We start from the raw sequence: 25,361 nt of genomic DNA on the forward strand, positions 1-25,361 counted from the left end.
AAATGACTATAGGGGTATCAAATTGCTGGATCAGGTGATGAAGGTCACGGAGAGGATCATAGCCCATCTCATTAGGGAGAGAATCTGCTTAGATGAGATGCAGTTCAGGTAGAATCACCACTGATGCTATATTCCTGGTTTGACAACTGCAGGAGAAATACCTAGCTAAAGATAAACCACTATACTTAGCTTTTGTGAACTTGGAGAAAGCCTTTGACAGGGTTCCCCGATCCCTTATCTGGTGGGCGATGCGGAAACTGGAGATTGATGAATGGCTCCATACAGAGAGGCCGTTAGTAACATTAGGATTGGCAATGAGTATAGAGAAGAATTCCGGGTAGAAGTAGGGGTTCACCAAGGATCAGCCCTCAGTCCCCTTTTATTCATCATAGTCCTCCAGGCAATAACAGAGGAATTCAAAACAGGTTGCCTCCTGGAGCTCCTCTATGCTGATGACCTGGCCCTCATAGCAGAATCACTACCAGAACTAGAAAATAAATTTAGGGTGTGGAAGCAAGGTTTCGAATCAAAAGGTCTTAGAGTCAATGTAGCAAAGACAAAAGTTCTAGCAGATGTACAGGGGCAATAAACACCACAGATACTCAGAAAACAGATTCCATCACACTCCAGGGGAAGAAACTAGAAATAGTTGATAGCGTCCACTATCTACGTGACCAAGTTAGTAGTGGGGGTGGATGCTCTGAGAGTGTTACCAGAAAAATAAGAATAGCCTGGGCAAAGCTAGCACGGGTTGGACGGTTCGACCAGGGTCTGGGAAGCCAGGAGGCTGCACCAGGCTCCAGTCTGATCTGGCAGTGTTTCTACAGCTGGATGTCCTTCCTAACACCAACCACTCCGTGAGTGTAGTGGGTGCTTTTTATGTGCCACCGGCACAGGTGCCAGGGGAAGCTGGCAGCAGCCACAATCGGTTGGTGCTTTTTACATGCCACCTGCATGAAAGCCAGTCTGGGTGGTGCTGGCATCGGCCATGTTCGGATGGTGATTTTTACATGCCACCAGCACAACTACAATTTCCATTTGATATTTATTTTGATGTTGATGTACTTGACTCAATAGGTCTCTTCAAGCACAGCAGGTCACCCTATGATCCAAGGTAAGCACAGCAGGTCATTCTGCAATCCAAGATACTTTGGATGGGCTGAGGCTGCTATGAGTTTGCCTTCCTACTTACTATAACTTTGGTCTTTGCTACATTTATTGTAGATATAAATTATTTATTGTGCTTGTTTAATTATTTTGAAGTGAATGGTGATCTTTTGCTTGTCACCTGAAGTTCGTTAATTTCCATAAAAATATTTTGTTTACTTGTTTTAAAGCCAAAGAGAGAAGAATGGGAAAGATGTATATATGTGTATATGAAATGGGATGCGTGTGTGTGAGAGAGAGAGAGAGAGAAAGAAAGTGAGAGAAAGAGAGAGATACAGACATCCTTTTTGAATGTACATGTGCATGTGTGTGAGAGAGAGAGAGAGAGTGAGTGAGTGAACATGTGTGTTCTCCTGTATGTGTAAGTGGCTCTCTCTCTCTCTCTCATACACATTCATACATCTCTGACTTTCTCCTCTCTTTCACTTTAAAACAAAAGTAAATAGACTTTTTTACGGAAATTAACAAACAGAACCAGCTGATCCAGATGACAGTTCTGACAGTCAAAGCAACAGCTCTTGGACTCAAAGTGAAAGATCGCCCCAAGGGAATATTACAAAAATTTTTTCGAGTACATTCAACATATCTTAGCACCAAAGATTTGGCTGCTGTTTCTAGCACGCCCTGCTACCACGTAACAACTATTTGCAATAAAGGACCTGAAATACCTGTTATGTGGTAACAGGGCATGCAAGAAATAGCAACCAAATCTTTCCTTTTCTGGAGAAAGGAGCCGTTTATGCGTGATTTCAAAGTCACATTCGTTGAAAACATCCGAAATAACCTGGAAAAGGAAAAAAAAAAACAGGAAACAAAATTCTGCTGCTGGGAAACTCAGACTTTCCAGGCAACTCAACAGGTCACAGGTAGTCTAGTGTGTATATGTATATATGTATGAATATATACATCACACACACATTTATATACCATGAAATGGGGTTACTTTAAACACGGGTAATTTCCTTCAGCTAAATGGGTTAATTCATTTTTAAAGCGAAACAAATCCCAATTAGTATCATGCCTGTGCCAAAATATCAAAAGATCCAGAGCATGTTTAAGTGCTACAGAAGTATCCGTGTACTTCCAGCACTTAAAAGTGTCTCTTACAGTTAATAGAAAACTTATCCCTCCAAATAACATATTCAACTTTGGAACATAAGTAAAAAAAATATCATTGTCCAAAGTAACCCCAAATCAGAGGTGAACAGGGACAATTGTATAAAAAAAGTAATCAAATATTGACTGCAACTTATTTTTATTTCATATATCAGTGTACCTATTTAGTCCCTCTAACATAGTCAAATTTAGTTAAGATTGGAAAAAAAAGGTGATGAAATTATTGCAAGAAGAAGTCTAAAACTGTTTGAAGTAACCCCGTATCAGGGTATATACACACACACACACACACACACATACATAGATACATACAGACACACACATTTACAATCATTCATATATTTCCACACACACATTTATATATTTACACACACGGTCATATATTTACACACATAGACACATACTCATATTCATATATTTACACACACATATACACATACATATATATTCAATACACACACACACACACATATATAAACATGTACACAAACACGGATAAATAAATACATATCAAAACACTCCAAGACAAAGAGAAACCTGTGTACATAAAACACATGTAAAATAAACAAGATTTTGCTGATTACATACATTAGTTGTATTACTTACTGCACATGACACAGCAAGGATGGGCTGAGCAGTTTAGGGTAGGTAGTCCAGGGAAAGATTTAAATACATCCTTATTCACATGGTGAACTACATTAAATGTCTTGATTTCTTATCAACCATCGGAAAGCGAAGACACTTTTCTAATAAGGAACATTGATATCAGACTCAAAGGTGAGCATCAAAGAACAATTAATGCCACAATGTTGTTAGAAAATGGACTTTCACAAGGGGTTTGAAAGTTCAGAAAACCTAATACGACAACAAAAACAGGAAAATAAATAAATGAATTTATATAAGTATTTGAAGTGAGAATGAATTTATATAATTTATATATGAACACTGACTGAATATCTGAATATTATATCATATATACATATACCTTAGAGCTCTCTCATTACACACACACACACACACACATTATATAATATATATATATATATATATATATATATATATTATATATATACACACACACACACACACACACACAGTGAGAGAGGAATGAGAGAGAGCTATGTGTGTGTGTGTGTGTGTGTGTGTGTGTACAAGATATTTTCAGTTACTAAGTGTGTATATATAAAATAAATGTAATTACAAAGTGTGTGTGTGTGTATAAAATCATCATTTAACATCTGTTGTCCATGCTGCCATGGGTTTGATGGTTTGACCAGAGCTGGTAAGCTGCACCAGACTCCAGTCTGATTTGGCAAGGTTTCAACAGTTGGATGCCCTTCTTAATGCCAACCACTTTACAGAATGTGCTGGGTGCATTATCCATATATATATATATATATATATATATATATATATATACATACATACACACAATGTTACTTTTCTCTTTCTACCCCCATCCCAGAACCACTTCCATTCCTCATTTTCCCCCAGCCATGCTCCCTTCTCCAATTGAGGTGTCCTTGTATCTGTTCTACAGCAAGACATATCCCACTTCTTTTATTTAACCTCTCATCAACTGGCACAAAGCCACCTCCCTCAATACTACTTATCCCAGTCAAGGAGACATTGCCTTGACATGCAAGTTATTTGGTGACCCTGCTGGTGATAGTGGTACAAAGAAAAAGAAAGGTACCTGTAAAGTAGTTGGTGCTGGAAAGTGCATCCACCTGTAGAAACCATGCCAAAGAAGTCAACAGTGCCATCTTCTGGTTTGTCAGCTCTTGTTAAACCATACAACCCATGCCAGCATGGAAAACATGTTAAATAATGATGATGATGAGATATATATATCATCATTTAAAGTCCGTTTTCCATGCTGGCATGGGTTGGACACTTGACAAAAGCTGATAAGCCAGCTATCAGGCCGATATGCTCTTGAACTGAATGCTAGTCTGGCACAGGGTCAGCCATTGACAGCTGAGTGGACTAGAGCAACATGAAAGGAAAGGGTTTGTTAAAGAACAACACTGGTCTGGGAATCGAAACCACGATCTTGCAATCATGTCTACAACACCCTAATTGCAAAACCAAGCACCTCCACACACACGTGTGTGTGTGGTGTATACACATACACATGCATGCATACATGGTAAAAATGTCAGTTTCTATAGCTTCGGGTTGAACCAGTTCATGGATTGCCCCTCATTCAAAAAGTACAGCCTTGTCACAAACTGTCCCACGGATTCTGCCTGAGAATTACATTAAGGATACACTCGTATGGATGCTCAATCACATGTCATTTCAGGAGCAGATTACTCAACTGATCCTTGTCGTCAAACAATGATGATCCATGTATCCATCCATATAGACTTTTAATATAGTTTTGCATGCTGATGCCAAATATCACAGTAATTATTTTGAAAAAATCTATAACGAAGTTAGAAGCATTTAGAGTTATGTATTTTTATCCAATGAAATTTAGACCGTTGACCCCACAGTGGAAGTCAAAACTTTGTTGTTGTGGCAACTCTGTTTCATTAATTATTCATTTGAACATGAACCTGTGAGTTGCCATTCTTTTGAAAAAATTTTGTTTCTTTTCTGCTTGGCTGTACTTTTAAAATTTTTTAATTAAGTGAAAATTTTGAAATATGGTGTATTAATATAATTTTCATGCTGAATCTCAAGACCTAATTCATTTGTTTCGGAAAGTGTTTTAAAAAAATACAGAGGTTTAAAGTTTGATAATTTTTACAGAGTCAGAAAACAAGATTTGAAAGCTGCCATTTTGTGCATGACTGCACATTTTAATATCTAACTGCAAACAAATGAAATATTGGCGGAATTTTGCTTTATGTATGCCATATAATTCCTCATAACTTTGTTTTGGAATTTTCAGAAAATTTTTGCTAATTTGTGTTTTACACATGGGAATTCATATGATTATGCGAAAACTGAAAAATATAATTTGGTGCGAGATTCAAGGCCTATTTAGCTATTAATTTTAGACGCAGACATGGCTTTGTGGTAAGAAGCTTGCTTCCCAACCACATGGTACCAGGTTCAATTCCACTGCATGGCACCTTGGGCAACTGTCTTCTAATAAAGCCTTGGGCTGACCAAAGCCTTGTGAGTGAATTTGGTAGACAGAAACTGAAAGAAGTCTGTCATATATATATATATATATATGTTTGTGTGTGTATCCCCCACCACCATCGCTTGACAACCGATGTTGGTGTGTTTATGTCCCTGTAACTTAGCGGTTCAGCAAAAGAGACCGATAAAATATGTACTAGGCTTACAAAGAATAAGTGCTGGCATCGATTTATTCAAATAAAGATGGTGCTCCAGCATGGCCACAGTCAAATGACAAGTAAATGAATGAAAAATATCACCACCTCTTCATTCCTTGTGTTTTAAGCATTTAATAAGCATAAAATGACCAAGTGGCTTGACAGGACAGCAACATAGGAGTAAGCAACTTGGCTTGTTACAATGGAAACAAGCACCTATATGTCTGTGGCTTTCGATTGACTAAAATCACCCAAAATTTGCCAACTTTAATGGCCATTAACTTTTTATTCATGGCAGAAATTAATTTTAAGTTAATAATTACTATACGAAAGCACTCCATACAATATCCTCACTAGCAGATTGCATAGGTAAAGAAATCTAAAATTATTTACTGAATCCAGACAATATTCTATACAATTTGTAGATCCTGCGAAAAGTACCGATTATGAGTTTTGTACATTTGTCATAGAGTACGAAAGTAAACAAATGTAGGTGATGGTATTACATTTTTTAAATAGTAACAATTATTTCAATAATCAGTAGAACTTTGTGCATCAATCAACATTTTTAGCTACACATACAAATTATTTAAATCCATATGATATAAATGAAAATTCCACTCATTTCTTCTGATTAGTTTACAAAAGATAGTACCAAAATAGGTACTGGATTTCATAGAAGAAATTAATCTATTAAATATAATAAGGAAGGAAAGATAGAGAAAACCAGGAAATGAATCATAGATAGCAGGTTGTTACACTATCGGAAACTTACTCTAGGAGACAGGCTGGTGGTATGGCATAATATATGTTTATGTAGTCACTCTTTGTTCCAAGTTAACCTTTATTGAGGTTCAATGTAAAATATGGAATGAAAATCAAATCCATTTAAAGTAAATGTTCTCTAAATGATCCTTCATATCTACAGACACATTTTCACATATCCATCACATCATTAAATCCTGAAGGATAACGTTCCTTAATAGGGAAGTTATGATAGCCCTAACCAAATTAGAGAGACTGTTTTAGTAGTTTCCCAACACTAAGTCTATTGTAAAGAGCCAAAACCATAAGACAATGACAAGCCAAGAACAAATTAGTTTTTGCCATAATAGTGCTGGGTGCCTTCCATGCTATGCTGCCTTTAAAGAAATCATAAAGCATCACAAACATACACAAACACTAAATTAGATCTAAGGTTTTAGAACAGTTAGTAGGGTCTCTTCAATTATATATGCTATTAACGATATTATCTAAAAATTCATTATTCATTGAATTAGTATTATTTCAATACACACAAAAATACATGCATATCAACTTTATACACAAATTTGAGAACAGCCGCTTATTACTGGTATTAAACTAATGGTTATTAAGATGACAAATACCAATCCTTCTACACACTGCCCTCACTAAACGAATTAGTGAAAATGTTTTGCATATGTCACGAGGTGTAATTACCGATGTCATGAGGGTAATAGGTGCGAGATGCTGGTGATTGAGTTGGGTTCTGGCTGCATATAATGAATGCATAACACCCATGAACAATTAATTTTAATTCACTGCACAAATATTTTCCACATTGGTCTTGAATTAAAAATGCGACCAAGTTAACACACGGAAAGGACAATTCTGTAGTTATTACAAATAGTTAAGAAAACTCTGTAAAGAAACTGTTACTATGAGATAAATAGTCACATTGGTTGAGTAAAGAGTCACTAAAACGACTGGTGAGAGCAGCAAAACAAGAATGTACTAAGCTTAGCTGTGGGCGCCCAAGGCATGCCTATTTATAAGCCTTGTAGGGGAATGTTCTAGAGACTTCTAGAAAGATTCATCACATGAGGCCTCAATGCTGATTGGTGTATAACTCAGCCAATCACATGAAAAAGCTGTTACTAAGCTGTGGTTTTAACTTGGCAATTTGTTGATCCAGTTTCAAATCTGCTACATACACCAACCCCTCTTTTTTAACCAAAAGACGAGAGTTTGCATTCATATTCTTCAGTGTTTTGCAAGTTAAAGTTTGAAAAAGAATCTTTATTTCATTAAAAAACAATTTGTCCACCCCTTTTCAGTCTTCTCAGCTTGAGGTAGAGGCTGCCCACTTCCTTATGGGTACTGTATTAATGAAAATTTTCTCAAATCAAGTTAATAAAACTATGCTACAAGTAGCTTATACTTTTCAAAAAGGTGCACAAAGCTAATACCATTTCATTTTATAAGGGTTCATTTGCTATTTTAAAATATATTTCTTTTAACCCAACTGAATAGCTTTATCAAATTATCAAGTAAATTAGAACCGACCTATCGGTAATCCTGTGAGTGAGTGTTGTGATTTTTGTTTTGATCACGTGATTTTGTCTTGATTGCTGTTATATGCCTACAGTGCAACTGCGCATAGTTCTGTTCTGTTTGCAGCACAACATATTCAGTGTTGGTTTTTAGTTAGTCGAGACTGAAGCAACTCGCTGCATAAAACTTATTGCGTTGAAGTTTGGTTTTGCTTACAATTTAGCAATCTTTGTTTGTATTGTAGATTAGTGCATTTTTAGTTGATTAAAATTTTATAAACTTTGATATTCCAGTTTGGGTTTATAACAATTTAATCGACTAAATATAGCTAGAGAGAATGGATAGCAAATTTATAAAACCAAATTTGTTCACCGCTGATCCAAGTTCAAGTCAAGCTTCAAAAGAATGGAAATATTGGTTCAGAACTTTAAAAACTTTTTTAGAATCATTTCCTGCTGAACCGCCTATCATGGATGAAAGCAAACTTAGGTGTTTAATAGGGCACATAATTAAATCTACTCAAGCTTTTGAAAGATTGAGCATTGATTCTAAAGGACCCCTACCTTCAGTGTCAAAGAACCATTATTTCTTTAACTGTTGTGGATGAGTATTCACGTTTTTCGTTAATTTTTCCATGTACTGATATTAGTGCTCATTCCATTATTAGTAATTTGAAGGTTTTGTTTCATCTTTTTGGATTTCCTGCTGTTACTCATAGTGATAATGCTAAATGTTTTGTATCCAAAGAAAGACAATTTCTGTATGATAGGGGCATAGCGATTACTCATTCTACTGTGTACAATCCTCGTGGAAATGCTCAATGTGAAAGGCATAATGGAGTAATATGGAATTCCATTAAATTTAACAGTTTCTCAATGGGAAGTTGTGCTTCCAGAAGTTTTACATTCGCAACGTTCATTATTATGCACGGCAACTAATGAGACCCCACATGAGAGATTCTTTAAATTTCCCAGACGTTCTATGTGTGGTGTTTCCGTTCCTACTTGGTTAATGCAAGGACCTGACAAAGTGTTTGTTAAACAACATGTACGCAATAAGTATGATCCTTTAGTAGATGAAGCCCAATTGGTACAAATTAACCCTAACCACAGGAGGGTGCAGTACCCAGATGGATGTGAAAGTAGTGTGTCTATTAGAGATTTAGCTCCTACTGGCAAAACGACTGAGGAGTATCAGTCAAGTAAGGATCAAACTGATGTTGCTGACACTGATCCTACTCAAGTGCATGAACACTGCGGTGGTTTTTCTGATACCATGATCAATTTTGTCCCACCTACACCAGCTCAAGAACCAGAACCTACTTTGCACTGGCGTTCATCCAGAATGAAAAAAGTTCCCGATAGGTTAAATTTATGATTGATGATGTGTTATGCTTATGAAATGCCTTGTTATTACGTTGTTGTGATTAGCTCACGGATATGTTTATATTTTGCATTTTGTTGGTTAATTGTTCTTTTTCTTCAGAGGGGGAAAATGTTGTGATTTTAGTTTTGATCACGTTTGTCTCAATTGCTGTTATATGCCTGCAGTGCGACTGCACAGAGTTCTGTTCTGTTCATGGCACAACAGTGTTCAGTATTGGCTTTTAGTTAGTCGAGACTGTAGCAACTCACTGCATAAAACTGTTATTGCGTTGAAGTTTGGTTTTGCTTACAATTTAGCAATCTTTGTTTGCATTGTAGATTGCTGCATTTTTAGTCGGTTAAAACCTTTTAAACTTTGATATTCCTGTTTGGGTTTACAACAGTGAGAAAAAGAGATTTTTCAAGTTACTTTCTCACACAATCCGCTTCTTTCAAAACATTTGAGATCATTTCCTGGTACCTGTGTAAACGAAAGTATTCGCCATTCAGAAACAAGTTTTCTCCAGGTCAAAAACGTGTTTCTCTGTAGGAAACAATCGAAAGCTTTATGAAATTCAATACAAATTATAAAGACATTTAAATAATTGTTCAATGCAACCAACAAGTTCAACGGTATCGCCACTATTCCCAAACTAAGCTAGAATTTTAGTACAACTGTAGCAGAAGAGATTTACGCTGTCATGAATGTGAGATGTTTTCGTTTTGAGCTGTCGACGCTTAAATACCCGGATATCAGCTCCACACTCCTTTTCATTCCAGCAAGTCACATGAACTTATGATTAAACGAGCTTGTTGTTTGTATTGGTCGGTTTCCAGCCATCCAATCGTGTTGGTGCAACAGTTTGTTTTTCCTGACACGGGAAATTAATCACCAGTTCCAGGAGTCTACTGATCTCCTTAAGAATGGCAATTCTTGACTACGCTTTGTCTTTGGCACACGCAACTCGTCTCAACGATGTATCTAACACCAGCCAGTCTACGCTTTCATCCACACCAGACACCTGCCTACGTCGTTGCTGTATGAACATCACACAACAGACCATAAACAATTCAACAGTCCAGCCTAACCACGAAGTCTCTCACACACTTTGTAGTAACCTGTTATAGTCATTTTATTTCATGTATGGCAAATTATTGTATTTTAGTAAAGGAGAATAAATCGTCGCTTACCAGTTCATTTTCTTCTCAAGTCGTATATCATTTTCACATTCTTATTACCCATCTCCGTTGTACAACATTGTGCATATTTCGCGGCAGCATTTCTTATCACTCGAATACTATTACTTCTACGGTATGTCATACGGCAAAGGTGGCGAGCTGGCAGAAACGTTAGCACGCCGGGCGTAGCCGTGTTTCGTCTACCGTTACGTTCTGAGTTCAAATTCCGCCGAGGTCGACTTTGCCTTTCGATAAATTAAGTACCAGTTATGCACTGGAGTCGATATAATCGACTTAATCCGTTTGTCTGTCCTTGTTTGTCCTCTCTGTGTTTAGCCCCTTGTGAGTAGTAAAGAAATAGGTATGTCATGCGGCAAATACTACACGAGATCGATGTCAATCACAAAAGAATAAATGTAACTGTAACGACAATTTTTTGCGATAAACCTTTGATGTATCTTCAGAAGTACCCACCCGCATGATCCAGGTCTTCGAGGAGTTCAATACTCCAAACTCAACAAGGACGAAGTTGAATGCAATGAAGACCATATTTTTGCAAGAATTTGTCTCGCCTATTTGTTGTTTATCGTTTTCTTTTCTGCTATTATTCAATACACTCGAGTAGTGAATAGCTTTGTTTCTGTTAATTATGAATATACGTAAAATATTTGGAGATCAAAGCCACACAAAAATATCAATACTTTTAAGTGAAAGCAAGAATGGTTTATCGATAATGAGATTGAGAATGCAGTGTAAGGTCAGAATTTGATGATCCCGCCTTAATGCTGATTTTCTTTGACCACGTACCAACTTTATACTGGTAATGGTAGCATACATTCTTCTATTATTAATCTCTTATTGATTAAATTGAACCTTATTTATTTCTTTACTGCCCACAAGGGGCTAAACACAGAGGGGACAAACAAGGACAGACAAAGGGATTAAGTCGATTACATTGACCCCAGTGCGAAATTGGTACTTTATTTATTGACTCCGAAAGGATGAAAGGCAAAATCGACCTCGGCGGAATTTGAACTCAAAACGTAACGACAGACGAAATACCGCTAAGCATTTCGCCCGGCGCGCTAACGTTTCTACCAGCTCACCGCCTTCCTTTTTGATTAAATTGAACCTTGTTACCTCTACTCAAATGCCGATAACGTAACAATTGGGTTATTTATTCTGTTCACAAAATACATTACGATTATAGTTGTACCCATGGTTGTCTCTGGCCGATAGGCTGTGCACCAGTAGACGTTTCTACCTAGGCACATTACAGCCTCAAAGCCTTAAAAAAGTATTCAAAATTCAAAAGTAATTAACAGATCACACTGAATGTTTTCTTGTATCTAGAAATTTGTAATTCGTTTGTTTAACGTAGTTTAATTTTTCGAATTTTAACCAATCCTATGCTCTCTTTTGAGCTGAAATCATTTGCTGCGTTATCGATATTGATAAACAAACGAGGAGGGTTGTGTTGGCATGTGCTAGAAACAACAGCCATATCTCTTAAATCGATGAATTTCGTCGCCCAATAAAAATATTAGATATTTTTTGAATATTTTCTTTATTTTTTTTTTTACCAAAAAGGCGTCTGCCATGGTTTTGAAGGGCCAAAAACAACAAAAACAAAACAATAATATGCTTAAATCGGTCTAGAGTGGGATATGAGGGTGCATGGAGTGTGGGTCGTATTGTAAAAATTTGCGAAATATTTTTTCATAAAAGGATGTCCCAGCTTGTCAGAGGCTGTGATATAAATTGGGAAAAAAATCCTCGACACCAGTGCGTAATTGGTACTTAATTTATCGACCCCGAAACGATGAAACACCGATCCCCCATTTCTGGTTTATTTACCTTTTGTGTAAATTTGTTTCGGCAAGGGGCTCTATCGACACCAGTGCGTGCGTGCGTAACTGGTACTTAATTTATCCCTAACCCTAAACCTTAACCCCTAACCCTAACTCGTGACAGCCTTCCGGCATCGGTCGCTAGCTTTGGTTAGGTTTAGGATTGGGGGTTAGGTTCAGGGTTAGGGTTAAATTAAGTACCAGTTAAGTACTGGGGCCGGTCTAAACAACGGCAGTAATTCGTTATCGATATTGATAAATAAACATGAATATACTAATAATCGTAAAGAAAAAAAAATCCCACTGTGGGGCCGGTAGGTTAGCCTGATATCGAACTCACGAACGCTACATTACGAACAAAACGAATGTTGTCTCAGCTTTTAGACGCAGCAAATAATTTCAGCTCAAAAGAGCATAGGATTGGTTAAAATTCGAAAAATTAAACTACGTTAAACAAACGAATTACAAATTTATCAAAAAGCCAAGTGAAAATAATGTTTTCTTTTGATACATTCTACCAGTATACGAAGTTTTAAAGTGTTTAGTTAACTAGCAATTGTGTTGAAATCTGGCTATCAAAAGGAAAAGATCGTATTTGATTGGTTGAAATTGCAGAAATTGAAGGAAAAAAAAAAACAAATATCTTACAAACTATAGAATTTTCTCAATAAAGCCAAGAGAAAAAGATATTTTATAAACACATTCTACCAGTATACGAAGTTTAAAATTTTTTAGTTACCTAGAAATTATGTTAAAAACTGCCGTTCAAACCGAAAAGATCCCATTATTTTATTTTTGTCAATAATGGTAAGAGAAACACTATTTGGCCTGGAAAACGCCTGTTTTTCACAAAGTAAATAACTTTCACGTTTATGCTACTCGGGAAACGAAGTGCTCAATTTGGGTGTGGGTTTTTTTTTTTTGGTGGGGGGGAAGGCGGTTACGAAATTAATCCGGCAATTTTGTCTGGCATGGTTTCAGTTATTGCAGGAGATAATGTAGCAAGTGTACTGGAGAGAATATTTAAAATGGGTGTTTGTTATTTATTAAACGATATATTCTGAGTGTTGCTGGTCTGGCAAAATGCTAAAACAAAATAAACAAAACTACAAAAGCAACAACAGGGACAATCAAATAATCGGGCAGTCCTAGCTTCCTGCTATTCATTCTTTCCAATCGTATCAGCAATATCTTCAAATTGTATGTCAACAGTTTTCTTTGATAACCACCACAAAAGCTAATACAGACAACATTGTTCAACGAAAGAGAAGGGGAGAGAGGGGAAAAACCACTTACACTGTACAGAAAATATATGAAGATTTTAGAACTTCGTCCCAATAACAGCTTTACGTTTGTCTACATTGAATTGAAGAGAAAAATCAGAACAGTTGTGTCTAAATATATCTTAGGTTCAATGCCTCGATGATATCCTAGAAATTGCTACGCTAACAGCATAAAATCGTACATTCTAGTTTCTCTCTCTCTCTCACAAACACACACAATAGTGCTTGCTAGAATAAGAAAACTGATATAGATTTCTTGTGAAGTTGTGTAGTTTAGTCCTCGGTCAGCTCTTATCAAGCACATCTATAATCAAAAGGCATTCCAGTTACGACCATCCTATCTTTTTGTTTTTCAGTATGCGAAACCTCATTATCACATGTGTGAAATCACCCCCTTATCTAAAGACGTTAGGGCGTCTCTACCTATTGCTATCCCAGCATCACTAACTAGACCTACTTAACGGCTCCCTCAATGACTCGTTTAGAGTCAGTTGTTCTTGTTCAACCCCAGAGCAGCCCTGACGAGCAGACTAAAGGCCAAAGACGTTCCATCCATACCAACCCGTTTTATATTCAGATACAATATATTTGAAACTCGATTTATCGAATGTCTTCTTTTGTAAAGCTGCTCTATCCCGTTGTTGCCGTGCAGAATCAGCTCTTAAGGGTAGAGGAGAACGAGCACTAAGATATCAATTTTCAGATAATTCTATGATTGCAAGCACTGTTCAGAGATTCAAGTCACTCCGGGATCTAAATTTCTTCAGCTTTATATAATTAAAGTGAGAGCACAAAAGTATCTTAGCCTCTTACGCAGTGAACGTTTGCTACTACACTGAGACTGTCTATCTTCAGTGATGTGAAACCCATTTCCTCATTTCTAAAAGAAAACCACTCACATTTATTATTGCTTTTTTGTACATCCGTTTTATAAGTGTTTGTTCTTAGTGCTTTCGTTAATGAATTTAGTCACCTTTGATAGATAATTGTAATCAACACAAATCACGGACTTTCTCAAATTATAGCCATTAGTCTTACTAAGATGCTCTGGTGTCTATGAGCAGTCCACATTATTTGTTCTAAGTTCAGTATTTTATATTCAAACATTAATGATTAACTTCAGAAAGCTTGATCTTATATACCTCCCATTTACAGAAATCTCAAACTAGCTCCATGCAGTTTTGTGGAGTGTGTGTGTGTGTTGCGCGCGCTCTCTTAGAGTCATAAAAACGAAAAGTTTTGCCGGTGCCCTTTCGATCGTGAGATTAATTTTAGCAAAATATACTACTGTAATGTCCGTGCTCAGAAAGACTTCCTTTTGTCCCCGCTCAAAAAAAAAACATCCCCTTTTTTTTTTATTTAATCTGCACAAAAATTGGCAAAAATCGGCATTTTAAAATTACCCCCCCCCCCTCCTTCATTTTAAACTTTTTTCAGAATTTTTTTTTTTTCAAAACATGCGGGAAAATACGGAGATTATGATTCTGAAAACAATTTCCAAAAATTTTTCTACTTTGGATTAGGGTTTTAGGGTTACGCAAAAAAAATTTTTAAATGAAGAAATTGGAGGGGGAGGGGGAAGTGAGGCCAGACATTTCAAAATTCCGATTTTTGGCAATTTTCCGGGATCTTTTCTGTTTGAACGGCAGTTTTTCTAGCGGTGTCATATGAAATTGTCACCCTAGTATCGATCTATTGCATTTCAATCTGTTTTAGGGTTGGGGGGGGGATATCTTTTTTTTCTTCACAAATGTAAATAAACCCAATCTGTTTCTTAAACGAGGGACATATTCATACGGCACAGAATGTTGTTTAACTCAATAGACGTCATTGATTGGTTGAAATTGCAGAAATTGAAGAAAAAAAACAAATATCTTACAAACTATAGAATTTTCTCAATAAAGCCAAGAGAAAAAGATGTTTTATAAACACATTCTACCAGTATACGAAGTTTAAAAGTGTTTAGTTACGTGGAAATTATTTTTAAAAACTGCCGTTCAAACCGATAAGATCCATTTTCCGGAATCTCAGTATCCGAAAACGTGGGTTTTGGGCAAAAAAATAATAATAATATGCGAGAAATGGGGTGGGGACGGGAGGAAGTCTTTCCCCGTGCTCTCCTCCAAGTGCATGAGCAACACATAAAAACCAATTCAATCGCAGATTCAGTCATCTATCGCAGCAATACGTTTGCTGCAAGCGAAAGCCAATAAACAGCTAATGGCTTAACATATGTGGCTGATAGGATGTAATAAGTTATGTTGTAACATTCATCATAAAAAAAAAGGAACTGGTACTCCGTCGGTTACGATGAATGGGGTTCCAGTTGATCCGATCAACAGAACAGCCTGCTCACAACATTAATGTGCGTGCAAGTGGCTGAACATTCTTCAGACCTTTAACGTAGTTCTGAGGGAAAATTCGCGAGACAGAATGTGATAAGGTTGGTCCTTTGAAATACGGGTACTACTCATTTTTGCCAGCTGAGTGGACTGGAGCAACGTGAAGTGTGTCTTGCTCAAGGATACAACGCGCCACCGAGAATCTAACTCACGACCTTACAGTTATAAGTCGAAAACCCAAACCACTAAGCCATGTGCCTTCACTGGTATATATTCTTCTACGATACAAGCAACATAATTGAAAATAAGAAAAAATGAGATTTCAAATTTTGTTCACTGAAAACTTAACTCTACAAAGGATGATCTCGGCGAAAAAATACCAAGTCATTCGATATAAAAAAAATTATATAAAGAAAAAAAAAATCTGTGAATATAATGAAGTAAATGTCTATCACTCCTTTGAATTCGACATGAATTAGCTACAAGTTATTTCAAGTAAAATCGACTATACGATAACATTTGACTGGTCTTGTTATCTGAGTGGATGACATGTGAAAAATATTAATTATCGTGAGAAAGAAGAGATTGAACATCCTGAAGTAACCCAGGTACACGGGAATACTATCGGCGGCAACTATATGTAAAAAGGAGAAAAAATGATAATCACCATTGCCACCCACTAACAGTCGGTGACGAAGTCAGACAACAGCAAACATAATATAGATATTTAGGGAGATTAAGGTAAGTTTTTATCTTTGTGAACGAGGGGGTTTGTTTTAGGAGAGAGAGAAAGAGAGAGAGAGCAAAATTAGATGGGAAATGTTATCAAGCCAAATCAAATACAATAACGGAATAAACAAATACTCCATCGAGCTAACGAAGGACCCACAATGGGGCCGCTTGACTGTAACAGAAACAACAGGCGACGATCTTTTGTTTTAGGTACATATATCGGGGTGGGGTGGGGGGTCTAAAACACAACCTAGACAATCCGTGAAAATACAAAAATTAGATTTGCATTTCTCAAGTGTGCAGTATGAATATGTAAAAGATTAAAAGTTACATATCATTACATGGAAATATATTAATATTTTCTACTGTTAAACCTTTTCAAATTAATTTTTTTATAACTTCTTATGAACATTTCTAGTTTTATCATTTCCATTATAACTGTTCAGAGGTTGGACGGATAGACAGATAAAAAGACTGATAGATACGTAGATAGTACCTACTAGTGGCGTGTGATTTGTGTATTACCTTGTTACTAATTTGGGGTTGGTTTATTTTTCTGGTAACCCTTTTTGTTACCATTTTTCACGTTACAATTTGTGTGACAGTACAATTATTGGATCTCTTCGGTTTGAACGGCAGTTTTTAACATAATTTCTAGGTAACTAAAAAATTTTAAATTTCGTATACTGGTGGAATGTATTTATAAAACATCTTTTTCTCTTGGCTTTATTGAAAAAATTCTATAGTTTGTAAGATATTTGTTTGTTTTTTTCTTCAATTTCTGCAATTTCAACCAATCGATGACGTCCATTGAGGTAAACATTCGGTGCCGCATGAATATGTCCCTCGTTTAAGAAACAGATTGGGTTTATTTACATTTGTGAAGAAAAAAAGATACCCTTCCCCCTACTCCTAACTAACCCTAACCAACCCTAACCCTAAAACAGATTGAAATGCAATAGATCGATACTAGGGTCATAATTATGGGTGACAATTTCATATGACACCACTAAAAAAAACTGCCGTTCAAGCCGAAAAGATCCCAATTATTTTATTTGTAGATCTTTTGAAGTTCCTTGAACAACTTCGTCATTAAAGTTGAAACAAAAGGGCGATACGGTACTAGAACCGTAAGATCGCCAACAAAAGTGCTGCTACTAAATAAGTTACACGTTTTAATAAATGAAAGTAAAAATACGGGTTATTTATTTACATATTCGGGATACCCAAGTCTATTTTTTGTATTTTCCCGGATTGTTTAGTTTCATTTTTAGTTCTTCGGATATATGTACCTAGAACCAAAGATCGGCCAATATCTGAAAATAAGAGATAGTCATGACTAAAATACTTTGGGCATAAATCTGTTCAGTCTGAACTGCCCTGGGCTAAACAACAGCAAATCCTCTGCAGTAGTCATTATTCTTATTTATGGAAAAATGAAGTTGACCCTGGCGAAAATTTCAATTTAGCATGTAGGTCAAATCTATCATTACTACTCTCTATCGTTTCTGCACGTAAAAACCTCTACCCATGCGTCCTTAGTCACAAAAAAATGTGATAAATATATTTTTGCATACCATTTAATGTATGTTCAAAATATCAATGTATTAAATGATATATAATGAGCCCTGTGTGTTATTGTATGTAAGCTTTTACAAGGAAAAACGTTGACACTGACTTCGAGGTTTCGACTTAAAAGTTATTGCCAATCTTTTCCTTATAAAAATTACACTAAAACGCATTATTGAATAATCTATCACCCATTAGATTGTTTTTATATATAGCTGGTCTGCAGCCAAAAAATTGTTTCACGTTTATTAGGTGAAATTGCTCAGTTTTTACCGGCTGATTTAAAAAATTGCATAGAAATTATACTATCACGTACAGCTTCTTCATGCATTTTAACATTGTATCCGAATTTGACTATTGCCATATTTAAATTGACCATAATAGTATAGCTAATATGTGTAATTTTAAAAAATAAGCGTCTGGCAACCTTCAGACTGCTTTAGCTACGCAAAGTGCCTGCACCACTGGAGGTTCAGTCACCCGCAAGTAGTGAGGAGACCAAGATGCGCTCTACACGTGTTCCGCATCATTTGAAGCAAAGATTTCTTCTAGAAAATGTGCTGCTAGCCCGGATAATTTGTTACATTTGTGGCGAGTTGATGACGTCAAAGACACATCAAATTTGTTAAAAAATTCTATGCCTACTTTGGTGTGAAATTAGGAAACCAAGATAAGTGAGTTCCTCATTAGGTCTGTTTAATATATGTTGAAGAATTAAGACGATAAAATGTACAAAGAAGTCATTTCATTTTGAAGTTTCAATGATATGGAGAGAGCCTAAAAATCTGTGATGACTAAGGTGCAAGCATGGGCCTAGGAACAGAGGTGCACTTGCACCCCCTAAAATTTTTATAGACTGCAAAATCAAAATTTGCATCCTTACTTTTCTCAGGTTTAGAAAACAGTAAAAAGTGATCTGTAAAATGTACTTTAAATTAGGTTTCTTCTCAAAGAACATAAATAAAAACATGACCTTATTTGTAAAAATTTTGGAGCCTGGGTTTGCACCCACTAAGCAACTTTTGTTCCCGAGCCAGAACAGAATTCGAAGAATGGGGAAAACATTGTTTATCCAAATCCTACATCTGCATTGGCTTGTTGTCCATGGACCAGATGTTACAGGCCTGTCACCACCAAAAGACCTTGAAGGCATACACTTGAGTTCTGAGCCAGAAGGCAGAAATAGCAACGACGATGAAGACTTCAATAACGGTAAAGGCAAAGAACCAGTGAATTAAATGATCTAGTGAGGAACTTGGGGCTCAAAGAAATCAGCAAAGCTTTTAGGTTCCAGACTTAAATCCAAGAATCTTTTAACGCTTTGTGCATTATTCTGTTGGTATTGTAACCGAAAGAAATTATGTTCCTTATTTCGCTCATGAAAAATGATTTGGTTCATTGTACAGAGCTGTCAAAATTAATAGGTAAGTTTGGCGCAAGTTACAGCTCGAATGGAGATTCGACTCTTCAAAGAGAAGTCTTAAGGCTGTTCCACAGCATAATAGTAATAAATATGCTTCCATCCTTGTTGGATACTCAGTGATCATGAAGAAACACGAAAATTTGGTGTCACTTTTGCATGAGGTTAAATTCAAAGAACACAACTGGATGATTTGCAGCACCTTGAAAATTATATTGCATAGTTTCCTTGTTTCTTGTGTGAATGGAATAGTATAGCCAGCAACCTCTATTAGTCTAAAAAGGAAGAATGACCAGGTAAAGGTACGCTTAAACGAGGGACAAAGAATACTCTTCGAGAAAGTTTGCTTGATCTGAAAAAGGTTCTTTCGCCTCCTCTACACATTAAACTTGGCTTCATAAAGCAATACGTAAAAGCTTTGCTACAGGATGGAGAGGGCTTCATGTATTTGCCTGACAAGTTTCCTGCTCTATCAGATGCAAAGGTTGAAGGAGGGTGTATATGTAGGACCAGATATATAGAAACTAGTCCAGGACGAAACACTTTTAAACTTCTGAAAATTCTTTAAAAAATATGCATGGATTAGTTTTAACTTCTTGGGTAACCACTAGGTCACACAATACAAATACAAAGGAATGCTGGAAAATTTTGAGGCCTAAGAATGTAAAATGCACCTTAACGTTCACTTCTGATATGCCATTCAGATTTCTGTCCGGAAAATCTGAGAGATGTGAACGAGGAGCAGGGGGAGAGGATTCATCACGACTTAAGAAGATGGAAAGATATCTGAGAAGATGGAATGTCAATATAATGGCCAATTAGTGCTGGATGTTACATTGTGAACGTCCATCAAATGCTCACAAGCGAAAGCGTTCCAGGCATAGTTTTCAAATGAAAAGAGATTTTGAGCTACTGAATTTAAAACAAGAAAAAAAAATGAAACCTTTGTAAACGTTTTGCTTCCGTTTCAGTTGCATTTGAAACTATATATTTTGATAAATAAAGTACCAAATTCATCTTTATTAGTTTCATTTTGTTTTACCATATGTGGATTTACCTACAAATTATGGTAGATTTTTATGATTAAAATTGTGAGAAAACCTTAGGTCATGGGAGAAAGTTTTTTTGATATTTCAAATTAGCACCATAAAGTACATACAATTATCAAACGATTTTCAACAATTTCCATTTCGTAAATCTGTGTAATATAAAAAATAACATCGCCAAAAATATTATAATGCATACTAGTGTGACTAAGTTTGCTTCTCAACAACATGAGTCTGTGTTCAGTCCCACTGCATGGCTAGTGTCTTCTACTATAGCCCCAGGCCTTAAGTGAATTTGGTAGACAGAAAAGAAGCCCGTCATGTGAGTATGCGAGTGTGAAGGCGCAAAGCTCAGTGGTTAGAGCGTCGAGCTTACGATCGTGAGTTCGATTCCCGGACCGGACTGCGTGTTGTGTTCTTGAGCAAGACACTATTTCATGTTGCTCCAGTTCACTCAGCCGTAGAAATGAGTTGCGACGTCACTGGTGCCAAGCTGTATCGGCCTTTGCCTTCCTCTTGGATAACATCGGTAGCGTGAGAGGGGAGGCTGTAATGCATGGGCGACTGCAGGTCTTCTATAAAAACAACCCTAGGTTGTGCGTTCACTCGTGAGGCGATTTTCCGCCTAGACTTGTACCCCGGATGGGAACCCCTTAGGTGCACCCATGGTCATTCGTAACCGATGGAGTTGTATTAAATATATGCGTATGCGCGCACATTTGCATATATGTCTGTGCGTGCGCGCGTAGTCCATTATCGATGACAACCAGTACTGGTTTGTTTATGATCCCATAACAGTAGTTCGGCAAAAGACCGCTAGAATCCGTACCAGGCTTAAAAATAAATATTGGGAGGTGGGGGCATTTGTTCAGCTAAACCCTTCAAAGTAGTGCTCCAAGATGGTCCCAGTAACTGAAACATGTAAAAGAATATATATAAATGACAAGATAACCATAACAGGAACAACCTTTACTCAGTCAGGATGGACAACTACTGTTACACTGACAACCGTACTCTTACATGGTAGTCGTGTATACTTGCGTGATGCCTCAAAATAGAAATACATAACTGAATTGTTCGTACCTTAGAGGTAAATGTACGGAGGGGAAGGATGCTTAAAAGTTCCTGAATATAAGGGTGTCGTAAAAGGTCTGGTCGGAGGCCCAACCTTCTGAGTTTTTTTTTTTTTTTACAGTGCTGAGAGAAACTGAAGGGCTGCTGCAATAAGTGTGAGAATCTGAAAGGGTTATATGTTGGATAAAATCAATTAACTGATCATCCTGTATTTTCTTTTATCCAAATCCAGGAACTTTTCAGCGCCCTCTCGCAAGTACAGCAGGACTATAACTGGATCACAGCATTAGAGCACACCTTTTACAGTGCACGCTGAACGATTTGAACATTAAAATAGACATAAAAGGCGAGAAAGAACCAGCTACATGCGAATTTGGTAAATACATCAAAACATTCAGTATTATAGTCATAATAGTAACTAAACATAAAAACCAGTGATCTCCTGAAAATCATTTCAGTTGCTTCTGTTCGCCTTCGTTCCTCCTAATTTTCAAAAATTATTTATAAATACATCAGAGTATTTACGCTAATTCTATAAGAATTAGCTCTAAATTAATTGACAAAATAATACTCAGGTTTGATTAGTGCTAATGAGGTAGCCTCGACGTAGATGATCGACTTGCTACAAATAATAGTCAATTCTCCCTCAAAACTACATCCTATCGTTTTAGTATGGGATGTGTTCCTGAGTTTTCTGTACAAAGGAGAGAGACAGTACGGACTGAAAGACCTTTGATTGTAAAGTGCAGAATCAGAGATGGCCTAGGAATAAACAACATACCTACAGGTCTTATTCAATTTTAATCAAATTAATACGACCAGCTAAATACAAGCAATCACCAAACCTTCCTCTTTTTATGCGCTACAGTATCATAACGACAGAATGATCCGTTATGGCTGGAATACTTTTTATACGTTTTCTCGGTCGGGAAGAACCTGGGGCTAAACAACAATAACAATCTTCTTGTTTCTCAATAGCTTCAGCGAACTTTTTAACCCAAGGTCAGCTTTAATCAAATAGATCTATGATCAGAAGGTACTTTAGTCATGAATATATGTTTTGTTTTTTTTTTTCTCTTTCCCTTCCATATTGTGCGTATGTGTATTTATTGACTGTCGGGAAAAAAAAGAGTACAATACCAAAGTAAAGATTAATTATATATTTAATTTGGTCGAACCAATCTCCTGCTACTGTGAGTTTCGCCGGAGAGTGCACAGGATCTTCAAACAAGTCATGACTTACCTGAAGACGCTAGGCACCCACAGGTGAAACTCAGAGCAACAAGAGGCTGCCTCGATCAAAATAAAAGCCTAACAGGTATTACACACACACACACACACACAATATATATATATATATATATATATATATATATATATATATATATATATATATATACCAGAGTAAACACATAAATGTGAAACAAGGTGGAAAAAAGAGTACTCAAATACCAGTGGTAGAGTAATATGCTTTATTTAAAGCAGCAGAAAATTCAACAAAACCTGTTACTCTGAGTTTCCCGTTGCCGTTCATCGGACAGTTTTCAAGCAAAAACTGTCCGATGAACGGCAACGGGAAACTCAGAGTAACAGGTTTTGTTGAATTTTCTGCTGCTTTAAATAAAGTATATATATATATATATATATATATATTATATATATATATATGTATATGTATATATATATATATGTATATATATATAAAGTCTGGCACACACATCATTTTAACTAACAAATTACACAGATTAACCAGCGAGCAAGCATCCACAAGGTCAGACTAATTTGCTATAAATAGTAGCAAAATTTTCCTCAGATCATACCTTACCGTCTTAGATAAGATAAATGAAATGGACACATTTAAAAGTTCTCTGGCTGTAGGTTTACGCGACCAGGGCTGACCTAGGGTCAAACAAAATCCAATATACAGAAAAGATCAGGACAACCACACAAAACAGGTTAAGATAGAAATATGGAAAAATTTAGGACAGTTTCAAAACCAAATGCTCAGAATCGGTTAAAACAGTGATATAATCAATATATTTGATAAATTAAGTTATATTGTGAAACGTTGACATATTCCCATGGTTTAAATATATAGGCTTCTAATCAATAACTGGATAGACTTTTATTTTTAGAGTATATCTAACTTTAAAAAGCTTCGAGTTCAAACCCCACTGTAGGTGATTTGAGAGCCAGTTTTAAACTGAGTGATGGAAAATTAGCATAATCATCATCTATCCTACTAAGAAAGGAATGGTCTTTGGTAAACTTCCGCCATCATATTTATTCGGGAAGTCAAACACACAAAGCTGCATTTTGAATATTCCTCTTGCAATATCGCCAATATTTAAATGTGTAATCTTGAGAATATAACATTCTATTCTATGAAAGAAAATATTAGTTTTGTAGTGATGTGTGCAGGAAGAAACAAGATTGTAATAAAGTCTATCTTTCTCGCTAAGAGAGAGAAATCCACATTCCTCTAACTCGGTTTTACTAGTAAAATCAAAAGCATAAATAAAAGTATCTGGCATATATATATATATATATATAATTTCAGTATCATCCAATCAGATAAGACAAAATGCCAATGTAAATTTTGATGATGTACTTTGACCTCCTGGTGGAAATATTCTCGTAAAAGTTGTCAAATGTAATATGAATAGTAAAATTTCTTTGACAGACAGATTTTATAACCTATAGATAAAAGAACCAATGAAATAACTAGTTAACTCCAGTCACTTATGGAGCAGTTTTAAAAATAAGAGAAATGGATGTATAATAAGGTAACTAGAAGAAATATTTTTTTAAAAGTCACTTACCGCTATCATCATCACTGGAACTAACGCGTATCTGCAATACTGGACCCATTGGCTCAGTTTACAGATGAGGATGGTTATATCTATGTATATATATATATTTCGTTATTAATTAATTTCTGTTAAGTTCGGATAGATTCCAGAGAGCAGATGCGATCGGTTATATTTCCATTTAACTCCTAGTCCGAGAAATGTAAATGCGTGTATTATAGAGATCGAGAGATAAATAGATAAATTACGAGGCGGGAATTTTACGATAGAGGTGTGAATGAAGGAGAGGGGTTGGGTTTTTTAACCCATACTTAAACAGACTTCATAAGAGCAGTCCTCGGAGCGAACGGGAGATAAAGAATGAAATTAGGTTACGTTAGATCGGGCCGCTATAGTCAATCGAGTAGTTTATACAAGCTGGTCTGAAAACTTAAACCAGTTAACAGGCCAATACTTCAGGTAAGCTATAGTAAATGGTGGTGCGTTATTATCACCTTTTTGTTCCAGTTTCTATGGTGCTTTAAAAATCTCATCACGTCAGTCAGTTTAGAATATAACGTCCGTAAAGTTTACTTTGTTGATCACAAAATGACGGGTTGGCTTGTCTTGCTCAACAACGAAGGTACGCCTTTGAGGACGTTTAGTTGTAGAATGTCCTAGATTGCTAAATTTACACCACATTATAAAATGAATAAATTGATATCTATTCTTACTTGTCAAGCCATCCCCCACCGTCTCACTTCCAAGTGGTGTTCGTCCCAGTTTGTTAAATGGCATTTCCCCAGAAATTATCGATTGCTGACTATATTATTGTTTGA

The 25,361-nt window shown here is 36.3% G+C and overlaps 1 protein-coding gene across 3 annotated transcripts in view; it reads right to left on the reverse strand.

Moving 5' to 3' along the window:
• The window catches only part of LOC115214131 (hepatocyte nuclear factor 4-gamma-like), a 125,862-nt gene extending 101,002 nt beyond the window's left edge, over positions 1-24,860 (reverse strand). The window contains exon 1 of one of the 3 annotated variants that reach the window (XM_029783203.2): positions 24,556-24,860. In XM_029783203.2, coding sequence (XP_029639063.1) covers positions 24,556-24,604 — 49 coding nt within the window. In that variant the 5' untranslated portion in view covers positions 24,605-24,860. Of the gene's footprint in view, positions 1-2,871; positions 2,983-24,555 lie in introns of those variants that run through there. The other 2 variants (XM_036505147.1, XM_036505146.1) reach the window with 2 other exon arrangements.
• Between the last annotated feature and the right edge of the window lie 501 nt (positions 24,861-25,361).

Source organism: Octopus sinensis, linkage group LG1 (genome assembly GCF_006345805.1).
Source record: "Octopus sinensis linkage group LG1, ASM634580v1, whole genome shotgun sequence".
NCBI classification, from domain to species: Eukaryota; Metazoa; Mollusca; class Cephalopoda; order Octopoda; family Octopodidae; genus Octopus; species Octopus sinensis.